This window comes from Homalodisca vitripennis, chromosome 3 (genome assembly GCF_021130785.1).
Source record: "Homalodisca vitripennis isolate AUS2020 chromosome 3, UT_GWSS_2.1, whole genome shotgun sequence".
In the NCBI taxonomy this organism is placed as follows: domain Eukaryota; kingdom Metazoa; phylum Arthropoda; class Insecta; order Hemiptera; family Cicadellidae; genus Homalodisca; species Homalodisca vitripennis.
Window position 1 is genome coordinate 30,434,871 of NC_060209.1, and position 15,248 is coordinate 30,450,118.

The following is a 15,248-nucleotide window of genomic DNA, read 5'->3' on the forward strand; positions in this document are numbered from 1 at the left end:
ATTTATTATGTGGCAAGATATATCGAGAAACCTTTTAATCTGTAAACTTTATATTTTACATAAAACCGACCTTCATTGAAGGCTCTCGGTAGGCTGGCACGATTTCTCTTTTATCTGCCGAGGGTATTTAAAAACTTATCTTTTCATGATTCTGTGACTTCTCAAGAACGAAATGAGCTACTGACTTGAAATTTTGCAAGCCACTTAAGCGAAACCTGCTACTCGAAACGTGTTATTGCGTACACCTACCTTGCATAGAAACAGTGCCACAATTCTACATATGTTCTTCCTGTGATAGGATTAAGTGATAGTAAAACTGGACACTTAAGTATTACTTATATTTATGTTGATATTTACACGACATCGTGCAGCGCACAAAAACGGTATTTTAAATAGTTTTTTGGTAATTCTAAAACATTTAGATTGTACACATTACACCCAATTTTATGTAAGCATTGTAAAAACAATACGCAGATACACAATAGAATTCATTGGACTTTATTTGGAACTTGGATTATTACCACATTTGCCACATTAATCAAGAAACTATGTGGAGCATTTCTCAATAAATTCCTGTTCAAAGAAACACGTTTGGAAAAGGTTCAAAGATTCCCCTTATTTTTCACCTAATATTCGTAGCTGTTATCCACCAAATTATGCTCTATCACGTTCATATTTAATGGAGAAATAATATTTTTAATAATAATTGTGTAATAATGATGATCGGATAATTTGGCATAAACACTGGCACGGAATAGCCGATGAAGTCGGCAACTTCAAATTGCATCGATCTGATTAATCTCGCTAACTGACTGAGTAGCCTCCGGCGCAGTAGGGTTAAGGTCAGTTCATTGACCGCAATCAGAATATTTCAGAGTTTGGAGCGAACCAACACAAGCACACCCATACACCCCAGGTCAACAACTCCTCCATAACTGGTTCCATCTATCTCGCCAGTGCGGTAGGACGGGTTGCCTTGTGGGAGGACTTGCTCACGTTCTCTTTTTGCAGTGAACTCGACTAATATCTTCCTGAACCAAAACAGAGGTCGTTCGTGTCCGTTGAGCCTGAACCGTTGGGTCAGGCCATTAGTTCACATTCTGCAGCTGAAGAAAGTAAATGAAGCTTTATGAGAGTTTTTTTTTATTCTTAGTCGCTGTCACGTTTCAGTAATGTATAGAATTCCAAAAAGTGACTGAAAAACATATTCATAATAAGGTTGGTGAACTACAGTATTAGATTAGAAAGTCTGGAAACACTTTCTAAACAAAGCATTAATCGAGAGGTAATTTCTTGCAACTAAGATTTATACGTTTAAGGGGTTTCACTTTATTTGGAAAATAAAATAAAATTTATCTTGAAATTTGAAAGTACTACAAATATGTAATGTTTTTATATAATGTTAGTATGAAATATAAACTCGTATTGAGTTTTGGTATTGTTAGAGTACTTTTTAATATGTTAGCCTACACGCAAAAATGCACCGAGACAGAATGTAGTCCAGAATGGTCGTTAAATTACTTAAATATAAAAAGCTTTAGCCTCGATTGCTGTATTAAAGAAAATATTAAGATGTAAAGGCCTAACTTCTAAAAACTATCAGTTTTTACAAAGAAAACACACAATAAAACCAGCCACCATAGTTTAATTTTCATTCCCAAAATAAAACTTTAGTGTAGGAAGTAAAGGGTCTCACTAGCAGTTCATAAACTTTGATATATTTGCTAATAAAAGAGCATCAGATTTCAGATGCTGCACGTAAGAGGAAGGTGAACTGGAGCTAAAATCAACATTCGAATTTGCTAATTATCTTCTTCCGATTATTTGTGTAATACTAAGTTATGAACGATACAATTGTACATGAAAACTGAACTTATCGTTTCACAATCACACGTCAATAAAACTTGGTGTTTTACTGTGTCAAGAAATGTTTATACTACAGATCCATTACAAATATTCTTTGTACTCTTGAACTGGCAGCTCCCACCTTTTGTTAGTTCCGGGTCCTGTCTGACATTATACCGGCCCTCTGTACGATTTTCTGCATTCTGGCAGCATTCGGTCTTTGAAAGCTCTGAGAACTTTGGCTTGGTCAAAGCAGCTTTTCGCATCTAGGAGCTTCCAGCTTCTAAGACCATACACCCTTCCTTCTCAACGGTAACTGTCTCCAGTAGTCTTCGGCTTCTAGAGAGTCCACTGCTACCCCCGCCTTCTTAAAGCACCGAGTTTTTTGAAACTCTCAGCCCACGAACATCCGGTCTTTAGCAGCACCCAGTCTCTTCCATCTATCAGTTTTTCAAAATCTCTTTTTGGTAATAGAGCCCACCCTCTTAGTTTAAAGTTTGCATAAAGAGATCTTTAATCAACTCCATACAACTAAGTGGATACAGAATAAAAAAATCTTATTTCTGATACCAATCTATCTAAATTCATTTTTTAATTCTTTCATAAATTGTATCATTCCTAGGCTCCTCTTCGTTCTTCTCAAACAGTTCCGGAAAAAATTGGCTTTACATAGAACTTTCATGCTACTTTTCAAATTCAAGCTTTTGGTGAGATGCAAATTTTGGACAACATTCGTGAATAAATATTTTTGCACCTGGGGCTCCGCTAAAATCCAAATTTCCGTTAAAACAAGGTGTCTAGGATAAATAACAATAAAGGAGTTTTGACCATAGCGCTCCACCAACTTGTGTGCACCGAAAATCCAATTTGAGCGTATATTTATCATACAAAAAGTACATCTATGCCAATTGTTGTTAAAATCCATCCAGTCATAAGTTGTCTATAGTGCAGCTATTGTGTAAAACGGGGTTTCCCCTCTCAGAATCCCTACATCGAACATGACATTGCATTTGCAGAACGCCGTTGCCAATTTACATAAAGATTCTTTAAGAATTGCGTAATCGTGATGATACATAAATAGATTAAATTAAAAATACTCAAATACGTTGCAATTGAGAAATAAAATATGTACCTAGAATCCGTGAATAGTAATTTTAATGGTTTAATTCTTGATTAAAATCTAATTACGTTAAAAATTACAAGTCGTAAAAAAAGTACGCACGCCAGACAGATCAGCTTGGAAGTCTTTGTTTTCGCCACACAGTGGAAAGCATCCTGACCCGGCAAGCGATTCCAAATGGACCGATGTTCTCCATTTTAAAGTTAATAGAGAGGGAGTTCAGATGGAGCTTCACATCAAATGTATATTCTTTAAGTTCAGTCATTCTAAAATGATCGTGTACACAGAGGAAACGCACATCTGCTTTCGTACTTGTTGGAGAGATAAACAGTAAATTGCATATTATAGCTATCATTGCACTGTTTTCTAGTTCTTAGCCATGTTCTAAATTTCAAAACATGTTTGTCTTATCATAGTTTTTCAAGGAATCTAGTTAATATTAATGGTTCAATACATAATATCCATTCTATTTTTGATCAGTAATATCAGTGCCAAATACCATTAAACACAGTATAAATGTCCTTTGCAGTTTAAGTTTCAATGAAGATGACACAGCAGATCGTACAAAACTTGAAACCAACAAATCTAATGAAGTCACTTTATCACATATATTTATAATTAGTGTACAATTAAATATGTATTGTAACCTTCAGAGCATGCTAAATAACTGATTATATAAGTTCTCCAGTTCAACTGAAAAAGAACAGACAACAACTAACAGCTCCTAACCTAAGTAGCAATATAAGTAAACTGCAAATATTGTCAAGGAAAAGGGTAATATTTACAGTTTACTTAGCAGAAAAGCAGTAACTGCAGTGCAGAAACTGGGTGGGGGTTTGCAGATAATGCTCTGACTTCTACTGACAAAGTATGCGTATATTGCATATCTTAAACACTATTGCAGATACAGCTTTTTACCTAACCCACCATTGAAATACATACAGAGTGTTCCGTAACTCTCTGGACAAAGGTATAGTACGTTATTACTCACGTCAAGACAAACATATTTCACCATATGAACATGGGTGTATGTTACTTAGTTTCCCATCTATTTGTATTTATGTGTTTTTAAGAAAATAAAATTAATATCTTAAAATCTAATTCATTAAATTATACCTAATTTGTCTCAAATGTTTATAATAACAAGGTGAGTTACTAAAATAACTATAATTAAATTATCATAAGTATTTTCAAAATGGTGGCCATAAAAGTTTGAAGGTGGCCATGTTTTTGAAGGATAACAGTTTTAGAGCATTTTATCACAAATCTTACGACACCAAAGTTATTTAAATCGAATAATAAGTAACTTATCTAAAGGAGATTTACTGTGAAAAGACATGCCCCGCTAATTGCTCATGAGGAAATCTGATTTCTGTCTGTCGAACAAGTAAACCTAGAGAATTGAAATTTGAGGTGACATTGTACCTGTACTACCTCTACAGCGGTGTTGAAACCCATAAAGATCTCTTAATAAAAATGACATTATCTGCAGAATTTGTTACAGGTTGTCCTGTAACTTTCTGAACAAAAGTATACCACGTTATTGCTTAGGTCCAAACCTTATGATGATAATATTTCACCTTATGAACATGGGTCTCCGATGCTTAGTTTCCATCTGTCTGTCTGTATTTTTTTATACAAAATAATATTTTAAAAAGTAATATATTAAATTTTACCAAATTTAGCTCAAATGTGTATAATAATCACTATATCATAAAATTATCTTTAGTATTTTAATTATCGGCTATTACAAATTTTAAACTTTAAGCATCTTAAAATCTAAAGCAATTTTCCTCAAGAGTTGCGAGAATAACAGTTTTTAGAAGGGTTATATTTTAATTTAATGACAAATAAATTATTGAAATCGGATAATAAATAATTGATTTAGAGCGGATTTACTATGACAAGACATGGCCCACATTGAGAGCTGCCCTTTATTCAGTTTTTGTTTTGATGGCTATTTGCTGAGAACCTCAATCAAGTCTTTTCACAGTAAATCCGCTCTAAATCAATAGAGTAGCTTTTTTAATTTTACAATTAAATATATAAATAAACTAAAAACCAATTTGATAAAGGATGAACAATGTGAATTTTACAAAGAATGTATAAACAGGTCTGAAATAAGGCTATGGGCAAATTTAATGCAAGTACTGAAATACTCCAGGAGACAGGGCGAAGCAAGTTTGAGGCAGGAGAAAATATCGCCAGGAAAGCCGATGTTTTCGAATACACTATAGTATTCTATGAAAGTAATGTGATAAGTTTGTCAGTATCATCGCTGTATTTTCAATATTATGATGAGGAGGACGAGACAGTGGCGTCTTTGAAAATTATTCATTATAATACTTTCAAAAAGCCGTAAAAAGAAAGGACGCTATTAAAATGCCATTTTGGGAAAGGCATTTTATAGAGTACAAACAGTACGTTATGTTTACTATAGTGCTATTTGAAGTGGGTAAAAATATACCTGTTTTGCAATGTTTATTCAAAAGAAATTCGTTCTAACTTGTATGTATAATTAGACATAAAGTATACAACATTTTAAATTCCCTTTTTTAATAGGCCAGTGCTAAAAATGATAACTTTTCTGATAAGTATGAAACGTACCCAATAGTATGTATTTAGGTAGTCTGTTGTAAAATGTAGCAGATTTATATCGCCGGTTTATAACCTACATGTACAGCCTGTTAAAACCAAATTAAATAACACTTTTCCTATCCTTGGTAATTACACTTCCATAAGAGAAAGCGATATAATTTAAGTTAGACAACACGTATTTTTAGAATAATTAATTTAAAAAATTATATAAATAAAAAAAATTGACATTTCATATTTACTTTTATTGAAACGTATAAAACTAAATAATTTGGAAAATGCACTTAGATTTATTACTAAAATATTGAAGGTACAAACAAAATCCTAACACTTTTACATTAGTCTTATAGAAAATCAAGGTTGCAATGGGAAAATAGTAAAATAAACAGATTTTAAAACAAACTGGGTATAATCAAATCGTAGGCTTGCCCCGCTTATTGACTTTTTCTAGAACAATTCGTTGACTAGCTTAATGATATATCTGACATAATAATACACGGGATGAAGCAAAAATACTAGTTTTCTTCTGTAGGGTTGGTTCTTCCGTACTAGGTTTTAACGGTTTGTTCTGTAATAGTGAGTAGAGTAAATTATTGTCTTAAAATATTTTATTTTATACTTAAAGCTTTTTATTTCTGTAAGTTATTCTAAACTGCAATATTAAGTCCAGAGTATATTATATCCTTCTAAAATATTTAACAATACAAAATTTGTTTTAATATTCTTACGTAATCATCTTAATTAATTAAATCAATTTTTGGCGTGAATTGTCAGATACTATTATATTGAAATATTCAGATTTTTACAAGGAGTAGTTATGTTAAAAATTCAAATGTTTGTATGCAAAAAGCAAATAAATATTACCATAAGGATAACATCACATTATCATTGATCTTATACTAAAATATAAAACTGTTAAGAATAGTGTATATTATTCGTCTGTTTACTCAGTTGTAATTTATTTTCGGTAATTCTAAGCAATATATGGGTCAACCTCGATTTTTCTCATATTACAATATAATGTTCCAATAGTCAATTAGAAAAGGAAATGACTAGAATTTCTTGCCGGAAAGCAGTTATAGGGAGCAGGCAACTCATATTACAATATAATGTTCCAATAGTCAATTAGAAAAGGAAATGACTAGAATTTCTTGCGGGAAATCAGTTATAGGGAGTAGGCAACCGCGAGAATTACCTATTAGTGATCAGGGGCACTGACGTGATCTGGGCTTCAAATTTGGAACTACTCGAGTTAATTTTTTTTTTTCTAAAAGAGCAAGCAGCGCGAAGCGCTGCGCAGCGGGCAAGCATCGTGCGTGATCTTCGTATATACTGAATTGATTCAGGCCAAAGGAATGACACAGATTCCTTTACCAGATTTTTACGGAGATTTTGTATTGGGCGGATTATATTGGTTTACTTTGCTTTCCAGCATGTAATTATGTGTTTAAAATTGTTTTACATACATTACCTACATTATATTGTAATATGTAATAATAATTTATCAGAAATTTTTAATAAAAAAAAGGATCACGCACGATGCCTGCCCGCTGCGCAGCGCTTCGCGCTGCTTGCTCTTTACAACAAAAAAAAAAATTAACTCGAGTAGTTCCAAATTTGAAGCCCAGATCACGTCAGTGCCCCTGATCACTAATAGGTAACTCTAAGCAATATATGACCGTCTGGCGGTTGCCTGCTCCCTATAACTGCTTTCCGGCAAGAAATTCTAGTCATTTCCTTTTCTAATTGACTATTGGAACATTATATTGTAATATGAGAAAAATCGAGGTTGACCCATATATTGCTTAGAATTACCTTATTTTCTTCTTCCCCTCAAAAATCAAAACCAAAAGACATGCCCCGCTCTGGCGTTTTATTTTTGGTTCTGCTGTTTCTAGTTGAACGTTATGAATAAATTGTACACAAGTATTCGGGTGTTAACTAAAAAAGAATTTCCTGAATAATTTTCCATCTATTGCATACCTTAATCAGGTTTTAAGAAGTACATAAGTATCCTCTCATAATTTCTCTTAATATAGGTACCTGTAGATATCTAAAAATGCACTAGCTACATTGCCAGTTGGTTAAAATAAGTAAACGTTGCTTTTACTTTTAAATAAGTAAATATCTGTTTCTGATACTTTTTCCAAACTTAGAGCCAAACAGGTATTTGTTAAAACGGCTATGCCTGAACAAATTATTAGGCTCAATTTGTGCCTTCTTAGTTTTTAAATGATATTCAACTGCGATTAAACGTTCCAGAGTACGCTCCACAAGCTATATCCAAGATGGGGTAATATTGAGCCGATATTTTAGTTTAAGAATGTTTATATATGAAGAGGCGAGAGGTATGTTTCTTCTTTCATCTTGAAAAAGTCGTCGTCCTTTTGGTTGTCCTCATTGTAATGTCCTGATGGATATTTTTACTGACCATAAATTATCCTTTCAAAGTATGCCAACTAAAAGAAATGTATTCATTAAAACATAAGTGATGGCTTAAACATAATTTGTCTTATAACTATTTTTCAAATTTTCATTTCATACCATTTACGACCCCATTAAGGTGATTACAGCTCTTTTTATTACAGCTTTTAAGATACAATTTCCTGGAAGAGGAAACATTTTTTTTAATTAGTGATTCTACGAGGAGTGATAAGTCTTTGAAGCAGAATTTAGGAGCATTCTATAATCAGCTCCAATAAATAGCATAGGGTTTACATGAAAGGGACCTATTTTTCTAATAAAAATACATTAAAAACATGAACATTTCATAAATTATGTTTAATTTTAAAGATAAAAGTCATAAATGAATTAAAAACATTGACTCCTGAAAGCTATTACTTATAAAAGCACTTCTAAATTTTAACATTATCACTACCCATATTATTTGAGTTTGATTATAATCATCATTGTTGACTGTAATAATTTCCTTCTTGCAATTTAATTTCGCATGAAGTTATAAAAACATTCCGACGCCACAGCTAAGTTTGCCTTTTGTCCTGATGAAGAAAACACAAATGCATAGGTCTTGGATACTTATTTCGGTCGATAAGCCTTTACTTCTAGCCCTTGTCATCATATACGGAAGGTCCAAGATATTAACGGTGACATAGTGCCATGAGTTTCTCTTGAAGTTCTGTCACAAAATCTATACGAGTAATTAATATGAAGGACTGAGAAGCCTTTTATGGTAATAGGGGGAAAATCCTGTAATTTTTCGTTCAGTGTTTTAAATTGATTAAATTCATTACTGGTGCGACCTGGAATAACAGTTAAATATTACCTTTGTCTTTACTATCTGCACCACTACTGATCAACCACAGTTTTAAAATTTAAATTGTAAACAAATATTTCTCCCTCTTTAACGAACTTAAAGTGTCAACATCCGGCTAGTGACAGTAAAATTGGATTGTCCAAACATAAATAATAAAACTTTTGAGAATTCTGCAATATTCCAGATAACTTTTCCAGGTCTCCCTCTTCACTATAAACCTTCCTCGGATTTCAAAGATAATAGTAAGATAAAAAAAAGGAATTAGCCTCACTGGTCCATCCGACCTTGACTTTAGTGCTGAGCAGCACAATTTGTGATAAAGTGTTATTTACAATATTATTCTATTAAGACATATACTTAAATGTAAATTGATTTTCGGCGATCTTGAAAGATATGAAGAGGTTAAAACTTTAATTGTAAATGCAAAAATGACAAAGTAATATTGTGGCGTGTATATAGTGTATTTTATTTATAGAAACTAGAATAAGTTATAAAAATGCATAGTTATTATTTAAATTTTGAATTAAACAATAATTTTAAACAAATACCATAATATAATGAAGTTTTTATTACAGTACACGAAATATTTATATAAATATATATATATTATGTCATATATATGTTAATGTTCTGTGTCATATATATTAATGACACAATTTTAAGAACTCCTACATACGTGTGTGACATGTCTTGAAAAGGCGGGAGTAAGAGAAGCAAGAATAGAATATTTGTATTTTATTTAACATTATTTATTTATTTAATTAACAAAAAAATTTCTTAACACAGACTGGGAGAAATTTCTCTCTCTGTCAAATAAAAAAGATTACACGTGCTGCGTTTGTTGCCCGTGTTTAGTCCTTGAAGCTGATGTTGTGCTGAAAAAGAGGAATTTTAGATTAACATATTGCAACATATAAATATGTATTCTAACATATTAATTCAAACATGTTTAGTATACAAAAAATATTATATTTTGTATATTACGTAGTTGCGAAAAATTCTGTATAAATACAGATTAAAAAATACCTCAATATAAATATTGAATAAACATTTAATATTATCATGACTGTTTTATTAGTTAATTGTAAATTAAATATTCAATTTTTAATTCTACTTGGTTTGCATTAAAAACAATTAATATAATTCTGTAAATCGATTTGCCATTCACTATTGTTTTTGTCTCGGATAAAAAAACAACTTACAGTTTTTAAACATATGTAGATAAATATGGACTTTGCTGAATTCTATTTATTTATCATCGATAAATATAACATGCTATTGCGATAAATATATTGGAACATATATTTATTCAGGTGGTACGTACCTCACGTAGTTTTTTCTGACCACACTCTACGTGTTTATAAGCAACTTCGCACTTGTTCAATCCCTCAACATCTGCAACTCAAACAAAATTGATGTTATAGATGTTGATTGGTGACATACATTGGTGTTTACAGATGATGATAGTATATTGGTGTTTACAGATGTTGATGATAGTGCATTTGTGTTTACAGATGTTGATGATAGTGCATTGGTGTTTACAGATGTTGATGATAGTGCATTGGTGTTTATCGATGTTGATGATAGTGCATTGGTGTTTACAGATGTTGATGATAGTGCATTTGTGTTTACAGATGTTGATGATAGTGCATTGGTGTTTATCGATGTTTGATGATAGTGCATTGGTGTTTACAGATGCTGATGATAGTACATTGGTGTTATAGATGTTGATGATACTACTTGGTGTTTACAGATGTTGATAATAGTGAATCGGATCACAATAAAATTAGTACAATAAATGTATATAACCATTAGTAATTTACTTTTCCTGTGGTTATTTCCCCCACTTAATCGTTTTGACCACTATCTCAATTTTCTGTGCTGTGCACTTTGTTAACAAGCATTTCTTTCTTAATCTACGCTTGGTTTATTAAAATATGACACTGTTGATCGATTAATAGGTCAACCCACACCCTTTTTAGTAACAAAATCATCAATAGAATAGATGCAAAGTTATTCACACCTGTCTTGAACTAAAACTTAATTAAATACAAAACGTACATTTTGTAACCCACGACGACAATTAGGTCAACTAATTTGAAGGGATTTTCGTTAGAAGTCCAACCTCTCTTCATATTTTACATCCCTAAAGAACAGGAGAAATATGCTATATTAAAATTATATTTTATGTTTCTAATATTTCAATTTATAATTTCAAAATATTAAGATTCAGCGAACCTAAAACCCTTCTTGGTTTTAATTATGTTAACAATATTTCGATGAGGCGTGAACCATAAACTTCATGAACGTTCATGAATCAAAATTTGTTCATTCGTTGCACAGTTGGTTTTCATTATAAAATAAAACGTGAAATTTATATTTTGTGTTGCATATACATTACGTCCGTGGATAACAATACTAGTATGCAAATATAAGAAGTAAATTAAACATTTTACCCTTTTATCACAGATGTTTCATACTATTTCATACTTTACTAAACGTGAACAAAACTGCAATTTCCCTAAATTGAAAACTTAGTTTTTATAACAAAATATATGTGCTGTTTTGAGGGTTTTATGTAACAAAACATTTTTATTTTTATTTGGAATTTTTTCAAACTCTTTAGCTTTCACTATGAACTCAATGATATAAGGTGACCGATATAGGCAGGCTATTTGTTTTCTTAAATATTTAATTCATAATTATCAGTCTAGACAGAATTGAACTTTTTGGAAACTAAAAATATTTTATCCTCATTATTGCAAAATGTTTGCAAAATAGGAGCTATTCAGTTATTAAAGGAAACATTCAGTTTACTAACACATATTATAAACTACATATTTGTAAGATCTGATAGTGCCAAACTGTAGATACTTCAAATATAAAAACATTTAATCTCTCAAATGTAGGCCTACTCAGAACATTTCATTTTTGTCAAATCGACCTATACCTGCATTAGATAATATATCTAAAGTAAAAAAAAAAACTACCAGCAACTCACCAATCTTTTTACACTCTTCAAAAATCTCCAACACCTTGTCAATGTTCTCACGTTTGTGATCGAAAACCTTACTGATGTACTTCTTGGCGCCCTCAGGACTGTACTTGCCATCCTCGTCATACTGCAGAATCACACAGAATACTGTCAATTATAAATACGATCAATACTATCAATCTCAAGCAGAACATTTTATTTATGATACACAATTGGAAGAAATTGGGGGTGAACTTATGACATTTAATGAAAATAATCGTGTAAATCTTATTAAAATTTTCTTTAGTATCAAACTATTTTGCTTGAAGAAAAGGCCATAACAACAGTAGTTACTTTGTTTATAAGATTATACCAATCTAGAAATTACTTCTGCAGTAGAAATCGTGGCAGTAAATTTGCTAATATGCTATGTATTACAATTTTCACTCACACAAAGTAAAAAACATTTTCGGAAAAATCTATTTTATACTGTTTATTGAAGTAATTAATGAATTACTTCATTAAAATATTTTCATTTCGTTAACTTTTATAACTATTATATATAGATAAAAGTATAGATAAAAATGTCAACTCGATAGTTTAATTTACAATTTCTTTTTTGATAAATCTGGAACACACTATTTTGCCAACATAAAAGGTGTTGCTTCTTTAATTCAATGTTTCAATACATTTTAGCTTTAAATTTGAGCTTATTTTTTATAAGTTCTTTATTGGGCTACCAAAAACATTGATTTTTAAGATCATCATGTCAATTTGCATTTATTTTTTTGTAGTATCAATCATTCTCTCGATGAGTGCTTTTATTTAAGGTACTTAGCTATGGTTTATACTAACATGACCAAAAAGGAAAACGGGACAACTTTACTTAATGATATGTTTTAAGACACAATGATATCTGAACCTTATGAAATTCATTTGTTATAATAATGAGTACAGTATTAATTACGTTGTATAAACTTCTTCAAATTTTTCAAAAAAATAATAACTAACTTTATGAAAATAGTAAACGGTTTACTTACGACGCCTTTGAGTCTCATTTTACACTCCAGCAAACACTGAAAACAGGATATGGTAATTAATTTACTAATAATATAAGTATCCTAATTACTTATTAATATTAAAGAGGTCACAGAAGGATATAAAGTGTATAATTAAATAAATTCGGGAGTTAACCCTTTTCATAGCGTTAATCCATTTGTAGATACATCACCCTGACTGTATCAACTCTCAGTATATACTGCAAAAAAAGAGATTAAAACACTGATTGATAGAAACACTGATAGGAAAATCTACATTCGGTGTAGTGGTAGTCTGTAAGGTGAATAAGAGTAGTTCAGCAAACACAAATGTACTGTCATGCTAACAATATCTGATAGATTGATACAGTTTGCTACCGTGTGAATACAAAATATCAGATCTTTACGTTAATAGCGTTTTTACATAAGGTGGTTATAACGAAAAGAGTTGCCTTGGTTGTTTAGGGTATATGATGTTCAGCCTTTGTCGCAAATATAAAAAAAAATATTTACGTAAAGCCACAGACAGGCAAAGACTGAGGGATTTCAAGAGTAAAGAAAGAACACAAAAATCGAGCCAACATTATTTTTGAATATATGGGTATTATTACACCCAGTAAGCCAACCTTAGCTAGTTTGTAGAATAAAAAAGAACATACTATTCTACTAAGTGATTAATAATATTACAATTAACACATAATCAAAGTAAATTTTTTCTTAGAACGCATGTTAGCCATAAAGCAACGCTATTACTGCTTTCAAATAACTATTTTTTCAAGTTGGCTTGCAGTCATAAAATTTAAAGACTCCCCAAACTATTTTTATGTAGTATTCCATTAGTTTCACTAGTATCACTGTCCCGAAACTCGAAAGGGGATTAAATGTTTTAGTTATATCATGCTTTTAGTTATAACTGTCACTAAATACTACCAAGAAAAGAGTTAAAACGCTTACTCATAGAAACACTGATAAGATCATTATCTATTTTACTATATTTATGAAAATTACTATGTTTAGCATATATCAGCTTGGCTCAAATCCGTAATTATCAATTTTAATTTACAGGTTTTTTAATTTTCAATTTGAATAAAAAAACCTGTTTTAGTCTTCGAAGGTAAGACTATAACTTTCGTGTTGTAATCACACAGCGTTAATATCATCACTCACCTTTCCCTTCTCGCTGGACGGTAGTATATCCTTTTTGTATGTGTCCTCGAAAGCTGAAAGAAAAAGTAATTCAGTTAGAAATAGCGTTACAGCAACAATACAATCATTTCAAGCTAAATGTATCATGTATCAATATAAATATATAACATTGTCTCGTATATTATAACTTAACTTTCATATAAGAACTGAACATTTTCTAAAATTAAAATTTATGTTTCTAAATTATACCTCAAAATTTCAGTATTGTTGTACCTCAAAATTTAAACTAAAATACTTAGGTGGACCTTACACGATTTAAAGTTATTTAATGATAAGAGTACTATTAATACGCAGTAATATTCATGTTAGTTTGATAAAAAAGACAAAATAATCAGAAATTCCAAACGAAATTACATTATAACTGGAATGGTAAAACTGGCCAAATATTTTCTCTTAACCATCTAATATTACAAATAAACTTGCACTAGGTAAATAGCACTTTTAAGTAGCTATATATAAATCAACTGTTTAGGACACTTTTGACCGTCCAGGTAGCGACATAAAACTGTACAGGCATATACTGATCATACAATATACACACTTATTACTCATATGGTTTTGGCTTCAGAGTTCTTTCAAGTAGGTATTTTAGAACACTCATGGTGTGTTGAAAGCAATTCTCAACACAACATAAATATCCTGGAAGGAGCGGTCGGTTTAATATTGTGGGGGAAGAGTTAAGGATTGAAGGATTTAATATTTTGATTGGTAAATGATTATGATTGTAAAAAGATTGTATTCACACAAATGTGATTGTTTGCGATACCTGGCCCCTTAAACTTTGCTGCCTTAGCGTGCGCAAACACATTTCCGTAATGATAAAAAAATCCATAATGATTTAAAATTACCAACACAATACAGTAGTTAGTCCACGTGGCACCCAGGCTTACGGTAATGAGATATTCAAAACTAAGTTATTGGAAACGTACAAAGCACCCATACAGCGTGAATAAGGTTACTGAAATGCTGAAGAGATGTACAGTAATAAGTTATATGTATACAGAATCTTCATCAGTTTTTAGGGTAGTTTCTTTATTGCTCTCCCAACTACTGCACAAAACTGAAAAGATCAAATCATGCAACTTCTTTCTAGTTTATATAAGAGCCATATTCATTTTCTTTATTGGTTTTTGTCTCTTGCTGCCTACAGGAGAGATATCAGAAAATACTTAGTAATAAAAATAATTTAAAATTTAT

The 15,248-nt window shown here is 31.2% G+C and overlaps 1 protein-coding gene across 1 annotated transcript in view; it reads right to left on the reverse strand.

Annotated features, from left to right (window-relative positions):
* Positions 1-9,554: 9,554 nt before the first annotated feature.
* LOC124356748 (general odorant-binding protein 19d-like) overlaps positions 9,555-15,248 on the reverse strand; it is an 87,909-nt gene continuing 82,215 nt past the window's right edge. The window contains exons 3-7 of the mRNA XM_046807932.1: positions 14,013-14,065; positions 12,849-12,884; positions 11,836-11,956; positions 10,159-10,229; positions 9,555-9,709 (exon numbers count right to left, since the gene is read on the reverse strand). Of these exons, the coding sequence (XP_046663888.1) occupies positions 9,686-9,709; positions 10,159-10,229; positions 11,836-11,956; positions 12,849-12,884; positions 14,013-14,065 (305 nt within the window). The 3' untranslated portion in view covers positions 9,555-9,685. The remainder of the gene's footprint in view (positions 9,710-10,158; positions 10,230-11,835; positions 11,957-12,848; positions 12,885-14,012; positions 14,066-15,248) is intronic.